The following is a 16,556-nucleotide window of genomic DNA, read 5'->3' on the forward strand; positions in this document are numbered from 1 at the left end:
ATCCTGTTAAAAACTATAATTCAGAAAGACACATGCACCCCCATGTTCATAGTAGCACTATTCACAATAGCCAAGACATGGAAACAACCTAAATGTCCATCAGTAGATGGACAGGTAAAGAAGATGTGGTACATATATACAATGGAATACTACTCAGTCATAAAAAAGAACAAAATAATGCTATTTGCAGCAACATGGATGCAACTAGAGATTATCATACTAAGTGAAGTAAGTCAGAAAGAGAAAGACAAATACCATATTATATCACTTATACATGGAATCTAAAATATGACACAAATGAACCTATCTATGAAACAGAAACAGAATGACATACATAGAGAACAGAGTGGTGGTTGCCAAGGGGGAGAGGATTGGGGGAGGGATGGAGTAGGAGGTTGGAGTTAGAAGATGTAAGCTTTTATATATAGAATTTATAAACAACAAGGTCCTACTGTATAGCACAGAGAATTATATTCAATATCCTATGATAAACCATAATGGAAAAGAATATTTTAAAAAGAATGTATATATATATATATAACAGAATCACTTTGCTGCATAGCAGAAATTAACACATTGTAAATCATCTATACTTCAATAAAAAATATTGGAAAAAAATCAGATACAAAAAAATTAATTCATCCTGTCAAAATAGTACTTTCTTGCCCCTTTCAGGTGTATTCTGTTGCTTTTGTGGTATTCTCTGGCCTATAAATAGTCATTTTTAGGTAATAAAAAGCCCAGCATAATATCACAACACTAAACTCTTATTATCCAACTTAAACCTCTTCCTTTTCCCAACTTAGGTCTAATTTAGACTCATAACCTGCAGTGAGGAAAGCAACCATCGCTGTTTTTTCCCTCTATTTCTTGCTCTTTTTCCTTCCCCATTTGTTAACTACTCTTTAGGATCCTTTGGCATTGGAGTAGCAGGAAGGAACTGTAGAAAAGGTCTTTCCTGATCTTAACTGATACTATTATAATATGTCCTTGGTGCCCTTTGGGCATGACAGATAACCAAATGCTGACTCTTTCAAACCTGAAGTAGTTTTTTTTAAATAAATTTATTTATTTTATTTTTGGCTGCGTTGGGTCTTTGTTGCTGTGCGCGGGCTTTCTCTAGTTGCAGCGAGTGGGGGCTACTCTTCTTTGCGGTGCGTGGGCCTCTCACTGCGGTGTCTTCTCTTGTTGCTGAGCATGGGCTCTAGGTGCGCAGGCTTCAGTAGTTGTGGCTTGCAGGCTCTAGAGTGCGGGCTCAGTAATTGTGGTGCACGGGGCTAGTTGCTCCGCGGGATGGGGGATCTTCCTGGACCAGGGCTCGAACCTGTGTCCCCTGCATTGGCAGGCGGATTCTTAACCACTGCACCACCAGGGAAGACCAAACCTGAAGTATTTTGAAGGGTTCGGTGATAAGATTTCCCCATCTCTGGGGCTCTCTCACTTGCTCTTTATGATGTCCTCAGCTTTTCAATTTGATGGTAGAATTTCCAGTCTCTTTCAGTCAAGTTTATTTTGTCCTTTCCAGGAAGTCGTATTGGGCATGATCCCTTTCAAGATGATCCCTTCTGTGGGATCTATGTCTGACATCTGGGCAATATGCACAAATCTTTGCTGTGCCAAACTCTGAAAGTATTTCTAGTGTCCCCTTTATCAGCCATTCCAAAGCATCTAACAGACCTTCTTGCTTTTAGCTTTACCAGGTGTGAGTCAGAAACCAAATTCCAGGGAACATATGTTTAACTTTCCAAATGGATCTCTGGGAGCTTCTCTCTTGTGTTGAGGTGAGGGAGAAGTTTCCCCCTCTCCTTGCATATGACACCAATAACTCTTATCAAAGAAATAAACATTCTTGATCATTTCATCCTCTCAGTGCATTCTTTGTCTTTTCTTAAATAGCTTAGAGATTGGTGATGGTCTAATGTTGAAAGAATTAGGTTTTGATCTCACTTATTACAAATTCTACATAGATGGTTCTACACAGAATAGGGGATGGGGTAATTGTCATTTTTATTTTGTTCTCATCTATTAAGGTCACTGTCCAAACTCTAAGACTACATGAAAGCACATTTAACATCCTGATACATTCCTCAAGGTCCTATTAACATATATAGATTAAGTCTTGTGGACAGAACCACAGAGTTTTACATGAACTACAGAGTTTTACTATAAGAACTCATGTGACCTAAGATAGATCCCCCCTCTACGCTTTCCAGCCTAAAGGTTTATTGGAAAGAGAAAGGGGACAGAGGCTTAGGAAACAAGCAGTTAGACAATGGGGACTGACTTCTCTCCTTCAAGCCGAAAATCTGGAGGTGGGGGTAAGAGGTGTGATGATGACATTAGAAGAGGTGAAGAGAAAGCCCAAAGTAGAGGGCATGTGCCAAACTCCCTGTTTAGAACTCTAGGAGAAAACATCCACACAAGGTGGAAACTCAACATAAAAATAAGAGCTTGGGATACTCAGGCAGAGAGGAGGCTTCAGCCCTCCTAAGAGTCCCTTAATTCCTGTATACTGTAAACTAGTTCTCAAGGTTCCACATACCAAAGGCAATGCAGAGAAGGTGGTCAAATTTAGAACCAAAATACCTGGCATAGGGCTGTTGTGTCTAAGGTGTGTTTACCACGAAGGTTGTAGAAAGGCAACTAAGTCAAAATCTGGATGGAGGACTTCAATGAGACTTAAGGGGTTTGGGACGGCAATAAAAGCTAAGGTGAGGAAAAATCAGCAATGGAGGACTTCAGGCCCAAAATACGGCTGTAAGTTCATCAATGAACTAGTCTTGAAACCTGCAGCACAAATCAGTAAAAATTCAGAGACAACTTGTGGATCCCAGACACCCTCAAGACCCAACTTCACCCATCCCCCACCTCTGGTCTATACACCTATATTTAGGGTGATGATTTGTCCAAACTGGGACCTTTCTGAGAGTAAAAGGAAGCTCTATAAAAGATTATGTGAGAACAGCAGGCACGTACTAGGACTGTCCCAGGCAAATCAAGAGGTATGATCATCCTCAGGAATATGGAGTGGGAGAAAATCTGAAAGACTCAGCTTTTACCCAGAAGAGACTTTTACCTGGAAGTAACTGGATGGCATTAATAACTTTATCTCATCATTTCCCTGCTAAACAGGGGAGAAAGGTGATCAAAGCCCGTGAGAAGTTTAGATCAGTTATTTTAAAAAATAAATCAATAAAGCTATATTTTCTTAATAATTTATCCTTAGAATTTTCATTGTTGTTCACCAAGGAAGAATAATTCACTCAAGAATAAAAGTCACTGATTTTCTTTTCTTCAGAAATTTCTCATCATTTAGATGCAAGCATAACTATAAGGAGCCTATCACACTAAAACTATTCTTTTCTCACTCTAAACACTTTCCCAAGGGAACAACTATGCTTTCAGCCCAGAACCTTTCCCTTGTTTTCCAGGCTGGGATATACAAATGCCTGCTAGATATCTCCACTTCAAAGTGCTGTAGGTATTTCAGTGTTTTCCAGACCTGTCACTCCAACTCACTCTTGCTTTTCTATTTGTGTTCCTTCACATAGTGAATGAGTCATCATTCATCCTATTTCCTAAGTCAGAGGGCTGAGGGTCATCACAGACTCCATCTTCCTCTCTTAACCAACCAATCATTAACAACAGTTGATTATCACTCTTGAATTGTTCTCAAGTTTTCCTTCTAAGCAATCCTTGCCACTAAAGTTCAGGTCCTAATCATGCCTCACTTGGAATGCCACAATAGTCATCCCTTCAATCTAATCACTCCTAATCCATCTTCTTCTTTGCTGCAAAAGTGATTGCACAAGACAGAAATATGATGCATATGTTTGCGAAGAGGTAGGATGACTGGCAAGAATTTTGGTTGGGTAATTAAAAATTCCACAGAAATTTTTGCTCAGCAGTTTATCAGTCCTTGCCCCCACACACTCAGCAACACAAAGTACCAATACTATAGATCCTCATCAAAGAAGACCACATTGTACTGTCTACCATTTAATTCTGGTATAAACAAAATCTGGTTATATCTATATCACCTATTAAAAATTATATCTCCTTGGCTTCCTTGGTCCTAACTTTTTCTTTTTTAACAGATTTATTGATATAATTCACATACCATATAATTTACCAATTTATAATTTACCAATTTAGAGTGTGTAATTCAATGGTTTTTAGTATATTCAGAGAGTTGTGCAACCACCATCACAGTCAATTTTAGAACATTTTCATCACCCCAAAAAGAAACCCTATACCCACTAGCAGTCAATTCTCATTTTTTCCCAAACCTCCCAGTCTTAGGCAATCATTAATCTGCTTTCTGTCTCTACAGATTTGTCTATTCTTGCTATCTTATATGAATGAAACCATAAAATATGTGGTCTTGTATGACTGGCTTCTTTCAGTTAGCATAATATTTACAGGGTTCATCCATGTTGTAGTGCATATCAGAATTTCACTTCTTTTTGCTGTTGAATAACATCCCATTATGGATATACCATATTTTATTTATCTATTCATCAGTAGATGGATATTTGGATTGTTTCTACTTTTTGGCTGTTATGAATCAACTTGCTGTGAACATTCATGTACAAGTTTTTGTGTACACATAGTTTTCATTTCTCTTAGGTATGCAAAACTAGGACTGAATTGCTGGGTCACATTTGGAGGAACTGCCAAGCTATTTTCCAAAGCACCTTCACTATTTAAAATTCTCATCAGCCATGTATGAGAGTTCCAACTTCTCCACATCCAAGACAATACTTGTTATCTGTCTCTTTGATTATAACCATCCCAGTGGGTGTGAAGTTCTATCTCAATGAAGTTGATTTGCATTTCCCGAATGGATAATGATATTAAGTATCTTTTCACGTGCTTATTGGCCATTTGTTTATCTTCTATGGAGAAATGCCTGTTCAGATGCTTTGTCCATTTTTAAATCAGGTTATTTGTCCTTTTATTGTTGAGTTGTAAGAGTTCTTTACATGCTCTGCATACAATTCCCTTATTAGATATATGATTTGCAAATATTTTCTCCCATTGTGTATACTGTCTTCTCACTTTCTTGATGGTGTCTCCTGACTTTGTTTTTAAACTTGTATGAATTTTGTGTAAGTTCTTTCAACCTTTTAAGATTAGGTGTTAAAAAAATCATTATATTTTACAGTCCTACTGAAAATCTTTCATAGGCTCTCATCATATTCAGGAAAAAATTAAAATACCAGCTCTTAAGGTATTCATGATCCAGAATGTGACCACGTCCTTGAACATCTCTCCCACATACCTTACCCTTCAGTCTACATGCCCTAAGCCAAACTCACCTGCCCCTGGTAATATGTTTCTCCTCAGTCTTCCCCATCTTAATAAATGGCAACTCCATCCTTCCAGTTGCTCAAGCCAAAACCATGGTGTTAACCTTGACTACTTTCATACTTCACCACTCAGTCCTTCAGTGGATCCTCTTAGTTCTGCTTTCAAAATATATCCAAAATCCTACCTCTCACTATCTCCCCTCTTGCCACTCTGGTCCATATTCCAATATTTCTTGCCCAGATTAGGGCAGTAGTCTCCTAACTATAATTTCCCTAATTCCTTGCCTCATCATAGTCTATTCTCAACACAGCAGCTAGCATGATTCTTTTAAAACATAAGTCGTATCATATCATCCTTCTAAACCCTTCAAAGGCCTTCCAATTCACTTATATTTGACTAAAATGCCTTATATGATCTGGCCTCTTGCTTCTTCTCTCACTTTCTCTCTTACCTCACTCCTCCTCCCTCACTTCACACCAGGAGCCCAGGCCTTCTTGCCTCAGGGCATGGCTCCAGCTATTCCCTCTACCTGGAATGCTCTTTTCTCCAATGAGTTACACAGCTTGCTCTGTCTCCTTCTTTAGGACTCTGCTCAAATGCTGCCTTTTCAATGGTGAGTCTCGGACCACACTACTTAGAAGAGCAAATCTCTATCCCAATACTCCCTAGTCCCCTATTTTGTTTTATTTTTCTCCATAGCATTCATTACCATATAGCATGGTATAAATTTACTTGCTTATTTATTTATTGTCTATCTCCTCCAACTAGAATGTGGACTCAAAGAAGGCAGAGATTTTGTTTTTAATCAATTTTGTTCACTACAGCAATTAGATAGATAGACAGACAGACAGATGGATAGTTAGCAAATATACCTCCAGCAATCAGAACAGTTCTGGTATACAGTGAGTCCTCAACAAATATTGAATAAACAAACATCTGAATTTGTGGGTTACCAATCATACTTGCTACATAACTATTAGTACATAAAGTTTTAAAAGCACAACAACTTTTAAACTGTTAGTTCTTACACTTTTCTATGGCATTTCTGATAGTCTTCTGAAGAGGTACCTAAGAAAGGAAAAAAAAACAATCTATTAGAAATATAATTCAGGGGAGGGTAACCAAGATGGCAGGATAGGAGAATGTGGAACTCACCTCCCACAGCAAACACATCAAAAATACATATACATGTAGAAAAATTCTCATGGAAAACTAACTGGAAACTGGCAGAAAAACTCCTATACAACCAAAGCTGTGAGACAGATCTCCACATAACCAGGTGAGATGGAAGAAAAAGGCACTGGGTCAGGACTTGTGCCCCTGGGAGAGATCTGTAAGGAAGAAAAGGTCCACATGGGTGGACCCTCACCCTGGGGAGCAAGCAAAACAAGCCCAACCTGGACATCACAGTCCTTGGGTCCTGTGCACAGGAGACAAGTGCCCTGGCCTGCTGGTAAATCTGCTGAGACAGACAGAAGGGCTGGAAAAGCCTAGACTCTACCTTAAGCAGTATACACATTCTGGCTTGCTAACAATCAGGGCAAAGAGAACCTCATGGCACTTCCCAACTCAAAGGGGCAAGTACCCCAGCCCCACTCACTCCACACTATAGCCTGGCGTAGGTTCTGGGCAAAGACTTGATCTAGCTACCCAGAGACAGACCAGGGTGCCTGGGGTGTGATCCGGGTTGAGCTGTGGTGGGTACTGTCAGCATGCACATAGGGTGGCATCAAAAGAGTGTGCAGTGGTTAAGCCCTGAACTTTGAGCACATAGGCCCTGGGAGAGGGCTCCATCTAGCTAGGCAGAGACCACCAAGAGGGCGTGTAGTGTGATCTGGGTGGAGCCGTGGAGGCCATTGTCAGCACACTCAGGAATAGGTGGTGGTTCAGCTCCCAGTGAGAGTGCCCTGGCTCCACCTATTCCATACCACACCTTAGTGGTAGATCTGGAGCAGGCAGGTCTTGGGAGAGGTCTGCCACAGAGGCAGCCCAGATCTCAGGAGGAAGCACAGCCACCTCAGTTCCTATATCCACAATGCCCTGACCACCAGGCCCAGCCTATGTCACACCACAGCCTTGCACTATATCTGGGACAAATACAACAGAGAAAGGGACGCGAACTTAAGCAGCTTCTGAGCAGAATCACAGATGCCTACACAGGTGGCACACAGGTCCTCTGTGACTGAAGAAGCCTCACTTGCTTTGGGGCAGGGGACAGGCTCAAGGGCAACAGAGACCCAACCCTCAGAGCTTCTAATCCAACAACTGGAGAGCAGACCTGCCTCTGACAAAGTGGTGACAGCCACTGAGCAGAGAGGAAGCCCTGCCTCACATTCTGCATAGGCTCTAGATACTCTAGCATGAACCACACCCACTATCAAGGGGATAACAGCCAGCAAAACCTGAGGAAGGACAGGGCTGTGTCTATACCAAAACCAGCCTTTGCACCAAAACATTGGACACACACAGCCTGCACCAGGATGCTCCCACATAAAAACACCCTTTCAAGACCATAGTAGATAACTGTTTCTCTTAAATTAATAAAGACAAAGTTAAGTAAAATGAAAAGTCAGAGGAACTACTCTGAATTAAAAGACCCAAGATCCTCTGTAAGAAAAAAACAGTGAAACAGAGCTCACCAGTCTACTAGACATTGAACTCAAAAAGGTGGTAATAGGGCTTCCCTGGTGGCGCAGTGGTTGAGAGTCCGCCTGCCGATGCAGAGGACACGGGTTCGTGCCCCGGTCCGGCAAGATCCCACATGCCGCGGAGCGGCTGGGCCTGTGAGCCATGGCCGCTGAGCCTGAGTGTCCGGAGCCTGTGCTCCGCAACGGGAGAGGCCACAACAGTGAGAGGCCCGCGTACCGAAAAAAAAAAAAAAAAGGTGGTAATAAAAAGGCTAACATAATTAAGAAAGATAATTGATAGAAATGCAGATCACTGTAACAAGGAACTAGAAATTATAAAAATGAACCAATCAAAAATGGACAATTCAATTACCAAGATAAAAACCAATCTAGAAGCAATGATAGCAAACTAAATGACACAGTAGAACAAGTGATCTGGAAGATAGAATAATAGAAATCACCCAATCAGAACAGCAGATAAGCAACAGGGGTGCAGAGGGCAAAGCAGAGAGATTCCCGCACAGAGGATCGGTGCCGACGGGCACTCACCAGCCCTAGAGGCTTGTCTGCCCCGCCGGGAGGGGCGGGGCTGGGAGCTGAGGATCGGGCTTCAGGGCTTCGGGATCAGAGCGCAGGGAGAGGACTGGCATGAACACAGCCTGAAGGAGTTAGTGCACCACAGCTAGCCGGGAGGGAGTCCGGGAAAAAGCCTGGACCTGCCGAAGAGGCAAGAGACTTTTCCTTCCCTCTTTGTTTCCTGGTGCGTGAGGAGAGGGGATTAAGAGCGCTGCTTAAAGGAGCTACAGGGACGGGCGTGAGCCGCGGCTATCAGCGCCGACCCCAGAGACGGGCATGAGACGCTAAGGCTACTGCTGCCGCCACCAAGAAGCCTGTGTGTGAGCACAGGTCACGCTCCACACCTCCCCTCCCAGGAGCCTGTGCAGCCCGCCACTACCAGGGTCCCGTGATCCAGGGACAACTTCCCCGGGAGAAGGCACGGCGCGCCTCAGGCTGCTGCAACGTGACGCCCGCCTCTGCCGCCGCAGGCTCGCCCCGCATCCGTACCCCTCCCTCCGCCTAGCCTGAGTGAGCCAGAGCCCCCGAATCTGCTGCTCCTTTAACCCCGTCCTGTCTGAGCGAAGAACAGATGCCCTCCAGCGACCTACACGCAGAGGCGGGGCCAAATCCAAAGCTGAACCCCAGGAGCTGTGCGAACAAAGAAGAGAAAGGGAAATTTCTCCCAGCAGCATCAGGAGCAGCGCATTAAATCTCCACAATCAACTTGATGTACCCTGCATTGGTGGAATACCTGAATAGACAACGAATCATCGCAAATTGAGGAGGTGGACTTTGAGAGCAAGATTTATTATTTTTTCCCCTTCTCCTCTTTTTGTGAGTGTGTATGTGTATGCTTCTGTGTGAGATTTTGTCTGTATAGCTTTGCTTTCACCATTTGCCCTAGGGTTCTGTTCGGTTTTTTTTTTTTTCTTTTTTACTTAAAAATTTTTATTTTTCTTTATTTTTTATTTTAATAAATTTATTTTATTTTATCTTACTCTATTTTTAATTTTATATTTTCTTATCTTTCTTTCTCTCTTTCTTTCTTTCTCTTTCTCTCTCTTTTCTTTTCTTTCTCCTTTTTCTCCCTTTTATTCTGAGCCGTGAGGATGAAAGGCTCTTGGTGCTGCAACCAGGAGTCAATGCTGTGCCTCTGAGGTGCGAGAGCCAACTTCAAGACACTGGTCCACAAGAGACCTCCCAGCTCCACGTAATATCAAATGGCGAAAATTTCCCAGAGATCTCCATCTCAACACCAACACCCAGCTTCACTCAATGACCAGCAAGCTACAGTGCTGGACACCCTATGCCAAACAACTAGCAAGACAGAAACACAACCCCACCCATTAGCAGAGAGGCTGCCTAAAATCATAATAAGGCCACAGACACCCCAAAACACACCACCAGACGTGGACCTGCCCACCAGAAAGACAAGATCCAGCCTCATCCACCAGAACACAGGCACTAGTCCCCTCCACCAGGAAGCCTACACAACCCACTGGACCAACTTTAGCCACTGGGAACGGACACCAAAAACAACGGGAACTACGAACCTGCAGCCTGCAAAAAGGAGAGCCCAAACACAGTAAGATAAGCAAAATGAGAAGACAGAAAAACACACAGCAGATGAAGAAGCAAGATAAAAACCCACCAGACCTAACAAATGAAGAGGTAATAGGCAGTCTACCTGAAAAAGAATTCAGAATAATGATAGTAAAGATGATCCAAAATCTTGGAAATAGAATAGAGAAAATGCAAGAAACATTTAACAAGGACCTAGAAGAACTAAAGAGGAAACAAGCAACGATTGACAACACAAGAAATGAAATTAAAAATTCTCTAGAAGGGATCAAAAGCAGAATAACTGAGGCAGAAGAACGGATAGGAGACCTGAAAGATAAAATAGTGGAAATAACTACTGCAGAGCAGAATAAAGAAAAAAGAATGAAAAGAACTGAGGACAGTCTCAGAGACCTCTGGGACAACATTAAACGCACCAACATTCGAATTATAGGGGTCCCAGAAGAAGAAGATGAAAAGAAAGGGACTGAGAAAATATCTGAAGAGATTATACTTGAAAACTTCCCTAATATAGGAATGGAAATAGTTAATCAAGTCCAGGAAGCACAGAGAGTCCCACACAGGATAACTCCAAGGAGAAACACGCCAAGACACATATTAATCAAACTATCAAAATTAAATACAAAGAAAACATATTAAAAGCAGCAAGGGAAAAACAACAAATATCACACAAGGGAATCCCCATAAGGTTAACAGCTGATCTTTCAGCAGAAACTCTGCAAGCCAGAAGGGAGTGGCAGGACATATTTAAAGTGATGAAGGAGAAAAACCTACAACCAAGATTACTCTACCCAGCAAGGATCTCATTCAGATTTGATGGAGAAATTAAAACGTTTACAGACAAGCAAAAACTGAGAGAGTTCAGCACCACCAAACCAGCTTTACAACAAATGCTAAAGGAACTTCTCTAGGCAAGAAACACAAGAGAAGGAAAAGACCTAAAATAACAAACCCAAAACAATTAAGAAATGGGAATAGGAACATACATATTGATAATTACCTTAAATGCAAATGGATTAAATGCTCCCACCAAAAGACACAGACTGGCTGAATGGATACAAAAACAAGACCCATATATATACTGTCTACAAGAGACCCACTTCAGACCTAGGGACACATAGGGACACATACAGACTGAAAGTGAGGGGAAGGAAAAAGATATTCCATGCAAATGGAAATCAAAAGAAAGCTGGAGTATCTCTCATATCAGACAAACTAGACTTTAAAATAAAGACTATTAGAAGAGACAAAGAAGGACACTACATTATGATCAAGGGATCGATCCACGAAGAAGATATAACAATTGTATATATTTATGCACCCAACATAGGAGCACCTCAAAACATAAGGTAAATACTAACAGCCATAAAAAGGGAAATTGACAGTAACTCAATCATAGTAGGGCACTTTAACACCCCACTTTCACCAATGGACAGATCATCCAAAAGGAAAATAAATAAGGAAACACAAGCTTTAAATGATACATTAAACAATATGGACTTAATTGATATTTATAGGCCATTCCATCCAAAAACAACAGAATACACATTTTTCTCAAGTGTTCATGGAACATTCTCCAGGATAGATCATATCTTGGGTCACAATTCAAGGCTTGGTAAAGTTAAGAAAATTGAAATCATATCAAGTATCTTTTCTGATCACAACGCTATGAGACTAGATATCAATTACAGGAAAAGAGCTGTAAAAAATACAAACACATGGAGGCTAAACAATACACTACTTAATAACGAAGTGATCACTGAAGAAATCAAAAAGGAAATCAAAAAATACCTAGAAACAAATGACAATGGAGACACGACGACCCAAAACCTATGGGATGCAGCAAAAGCAGTTCTAAGAGGGAAGTTTATAGCAATACAATCCTACCTTAAGAAACAGGAAAATTCTCGAATAAACAACCTAACCTTGCACCTAAAGCAATTAGAGAAAGAAGAACAAAACAACCCCAAAGTTAGCAGAAGGAAAGAAATCATAAAGATCAGATCAGAAATAAATGAAAAAGAAATGAAGGAAATGATAGCAAAGATCAATAAAACTAAAAGCTGGTTCCTTGAGAAGATAAACAAAATTGATAAACCATTAGCCAGACTCATCAAGAAAAAAAAAGAGAAGACTCAAATCAATAGAATCAGAAATGAAAAAGGAGAAGTAACAAGTGACACTACAGAAATACAAAAGATAATGAGAGATTACTACAAGCAACTTTATGCCAATAAAATGGACAACCTGGAAGAAATGGACAAATTCTTAGAAATGCACAACCTGCCAAGACTGAATCAGGAAGAAATAGAGACTATGAAGAGACCAGTCACAAGCACTGAAAGTGAAACTGTGATTAAAAATCTTCCAAAAAAAAAAGCCCAGGGCCAGATGGCTTCACAGGCGAATTCTATCAAGCATTTAGAGAAGAGCTAACACCTGTCCTTCTCAAACTCTTCCAAAATATAGCAGAGGGAGGAACACTCCCAAACTCATTCTACGAGGCCACCATCACCCTGATACCAAAACCAGACAAGGATGTCACAAAGAAAGAAAACTACAGGCCAATATCACTGATGAACATAGATGCAAAAATCCTCAACAAAATACTAGCAAACAGAATCCAACAGCACATTAAAAGGATCATACACCATGATCAAGTGGGGTTTATTGCAAGAATGCAAGGATTCTTCAGTATACGCAAATCAATCAACATGATACACCATATTAACAAACTGAAGGAGAAAAACCATATGATCATCTCAATGATGCAGAGAAAGATGCAGAGAAAGCTTTCGACAAAATTCAACACCCATTTATGATAAAAACCCTGCAGAAAGTAGGCATAGAGGGAACTTTCCTCAACATAATAAAGGCCATATATGACAAACCCACAGCCACCATCATCTTCAATGGTGAAAAATTGAAACCATTTCCACTAAGATCAGGAACAAGACAAGGCTGCCCACTCTTTTTTTTTTTTTTTTTTTTTTTTTTTTTTTGCGGTACGCGGGCATCTCACTATTGTGGCCTCTCCCATTGCAGAGCACAGCCTCCGGACGTGCCGGCTCAGCGGCCATGGCTCACGGGCCCAGCCACTCCACGGCATGTGGGATCTTCCCAGACTGGGGCATCGACCCGTGTCCCCTGCATCGGCAGGCGGACTCTCAACCACTGCGCCACCAGGGAAGCCCCCTCACCACTCTTATTCAACATAGTTTTGGAAGTTTTAGCCACAGCAATCAAAGAAGAAAAGGAAATAAAAGGAATCCAAATCGGAAAAGAAGAAGTAAAGCTGTCACTGTTTGCAGATGACATGATACTATACATAGAGAATCCTAAAGATGCTACCAGAAAACTACTAGAGCTAATCAATCAATTTGGTAAAGTAGCAGGATACAAAATTAATGCACAGAAATCTCTGGCATTCCTATACACTAATAATGAAAAATCTGAAAGTGAAATTAAGAAAACACTCCCATTTACCATTGCAACAAAAAGAATAAAATATCTAGGAATAAACCTACCTAAGGAGACAAAAGACCTGTATGCAGAAAATTATAAGACACTGATGATAGAAATTAAAGATGATACAAATAGATGTAGAGATATACCATGTTCTTGGATTGGAAGAATCAACATTGTGAAAATGACTATACTACCCAAAGCAATCTAAAGATTCAATGCAATCCCTATCATACTACCACTGGCATTTATCAAAGAACTAGAACAAAAAATTTCACAATTTGTATGGAAACACACAAGACCCCGAATAGCCAAAGCAATCTTGAGAAAGAAAAACGGAGTTGGAGGAATCAGGTTCTGTGACTTCAGACTATACTACAAAGCTACAGTAATCAAGACAGTATGGTACTGGCACAAAAACAGAAAGATAGATCAATGGAACAGGATAGAAAGCCCAGAGATAAACCCACGCACATATGGTCACCTTATCTTTGATAAAGGAGGCAGGAATGTACAGTGGAGAAAAGACAGCCTCTTCAATAAGTGGTGCTGGGAAAACTGGACAGGTACATGTAAAAGTATGAGATTAGAACACTCCCTAACACCATACACAAAAATAATCTCAAAATGGATTAAAGACCTAAATGTAAGGCCAGAAACTATCAAACTCTTAGAGGAAAACATAGGCAGAACACTCTATGGCATACATCACAGCAAGATCCTTTTTGACCCACCTCCTAGAGAAACGGAAATAAAAACAAAAATAAACAAATGGGACCTAATGAAACTTAAAAGCTTTTGCACAGCAAAGGCAACCATAAACAAGACGAAAAGACAACCCTCAGAATGGGAGAAAATATTTGCAAATGAAGCAAATGACAAAGGATTAATCTCCAAAACTTACAAGCAGCTCATGCAGCTCAATAATAAAAAAACAAACAACCCAATCCAAAAATGGGCAGAAGACCTAAACAGACATTTCTCCAAAGAAGATATACAGACTGCCAACAAACACATGAAAGAATGCTCAACATCATTAATCATTAGAGAAATGCAAATCAAAACTACAATGAGATATCATCTCACACCGGTCAGAATGGCCATCATCAAAAAATCTAGAAACAATAAATGCTGGAGAGGGTGTAGAGAAAAGGGAACACTCTTGCACTGCTGGTGGGAATGTGAATTGGTACAGCCACTATGGAGAACAGTATGGCGGTTCCTTAAAAAACTACAAATAGAACTACCATATGACCCAGCAATCCCAGTACTGGGCCTATACCCTGAGAAAACCATAATTCAAAAAGAGTCATGTACCAAAATGTTCATTGCAGCTCTATTTACAATAGCCAGGAGATGGAAGCAACCTAAGTGTCCATCATTGGATGAATGGATAAAGAAGATGTGGCACATATATACAATGGAATATTACTCAGCCATAAAAAGAAACAAAATTGAGTTATTTGTAGTGAGGTGGATGGACCTAGAGTCTGTCATACAGTAAATTAAGTCAGAAAGAGGAAGACTAATACCATATTCTAACACATATATATGGAATCTAAGAAAAAAAATGTCATGAAGAACCTAGGGGTAAGATGGGAATAGAGACACAGACCTACTAGAGAATGGACTTGAGGATATGGGGAGGGGGAAGGGTAAGCTGTGACAAAGTGATAGAGTGGCATGGACATATATACACTACCAAACATAAAATAGGCAGCTAGTGGGAAGCAGCCGCATAGCACAGGGAGATCAGCTCGGTGCTTTGTGACCACCTAGAGGGGTGGGATAGGGAGGATGGGAGGGAGAGAGACGCAAGAGGGAAGAGATATGGGAACATATGTATATATATAACTGATTCACTTTGTTATAAAGCAGAAACTAACACACCATTGTAAAGCAATTATACTCCAATAAAGACGTAAAAAAAAAAAAAGAAAGAAAATCACCATGAGATGAACACCACAGTAAGAACTGTGGCAATCAAGTTCTTCTGATGAATGGTAATATCAGTGAATGAAAGTTTGAGGAGATACAGGACTTATGGAGTCTCAAACTATGTTTTTCTAGGTATTTATTAACTACAGAGGGAAACTAGTAACTTTACAGTGGAGAAAACCAGCAGATACCACCTTAGTCAAGTGAAGTTTAACATCACCAATAATAAGATATATGTACTGACATTAAGAATTCCTTAATACAACATCATTTCTGTGGTGTTCTTATCAAAAATTGCATAATCTGTTTCCAATCATGAGAAAACACTAGACAGATTCAAAGTGAGGGACATTCTACAAAATAACTGATCAGTAATCTTCAAAAGTATCAAGCTTATGAATGAGAAACACTGAGGATCTGTCACAGATCTCAGTAGACTAAGGGAGAAATAACAATCTAATTCAATGTAGGATCCTAGATAGGATCCTGAAACAGAAGAAAAGACGTTAGTGGAAAAACTGGTGAAACGTGAATAAGGTCTGTAGTTTAGTTAAGTTTCATACCAATGTTAATTTCCTGATTGTCACCATTGTATTACGGTTGTATAAGATAATGTTTCAGAAAGCTGGATGGGAGGTATATGGGAACCCTTAGTAATTACTTTTGCAACTTTTCTGCAAGTCTAAAATTCAAAATAAATGTTTTAAAAAAGTAAACCCATATGTACTTAAGCTACTTACTATTAGTCAGATATGATGTGTAGCCAAAGGTAATCCTAATCAATGAATTTAGCTTAGAAACCATTCAAAAGAAAAAATACTTTGCTTTTCCAATATAGACAAGCGTTTCCCCTTGTGACATGAGGAAAAAGAATATGAAACTTACCTAAAATCGCAGAGAGGTTTGAAAACTGTAGTGCCTTCTCTATTGGTACTGCTTTAGTGGTGTCCAAAAGAGTGGAATTCTTACATGGCATGGTTTCTTCCAACATGGGACACTCCCAATCTAAAAAAGCAGGGAGAAATGGCACAAAATTTTGAACAACAGCACACAAGTGGCAGATTACCTTTTTCT

General features: G+C 40.4%; 1 protein-coding gene across 1 annotated transcript in view; it reads right to left on the minus strand.

The window, feature by feature from the left end:
• The window catches only part of MEIKIN (meiotic kinetochore factor), a gene marked incomplete at both ends in the record, with an annotated part of 122,314 nt that overhangs the window by 87,802 nt on the left and 17,956 nt on the right, over nt 1–16,556 (minus strand). Inside the window, 2 exons of the mRNA XM_081232611.1 lie at nt 6,342–6,381; nt 16,368–16,487. Of these exons, the coding sequence (XP_081088737.1) occupies nt 6,342–6,381; nt 16,368–16,487 (160 nt within the window). The remainder of the gene's footprint in view (nt 1–6,341; nt 6,382–16,367; nt 16,488–16,556) is intronic.

Source organism: Mesoplodon bidens (genome assembly GCF_964165515.1).
Source record: "Mesoplodon bidens genome assembly, chromosome: 4".
In the NCBI taxonomy this organism is placed as follows: Eukaryota; Metazoa; Chordata; class Mammalia; order Artiodactyla; family Ziphiidae; genus Mesoplodon; species Mesoplodon bidens.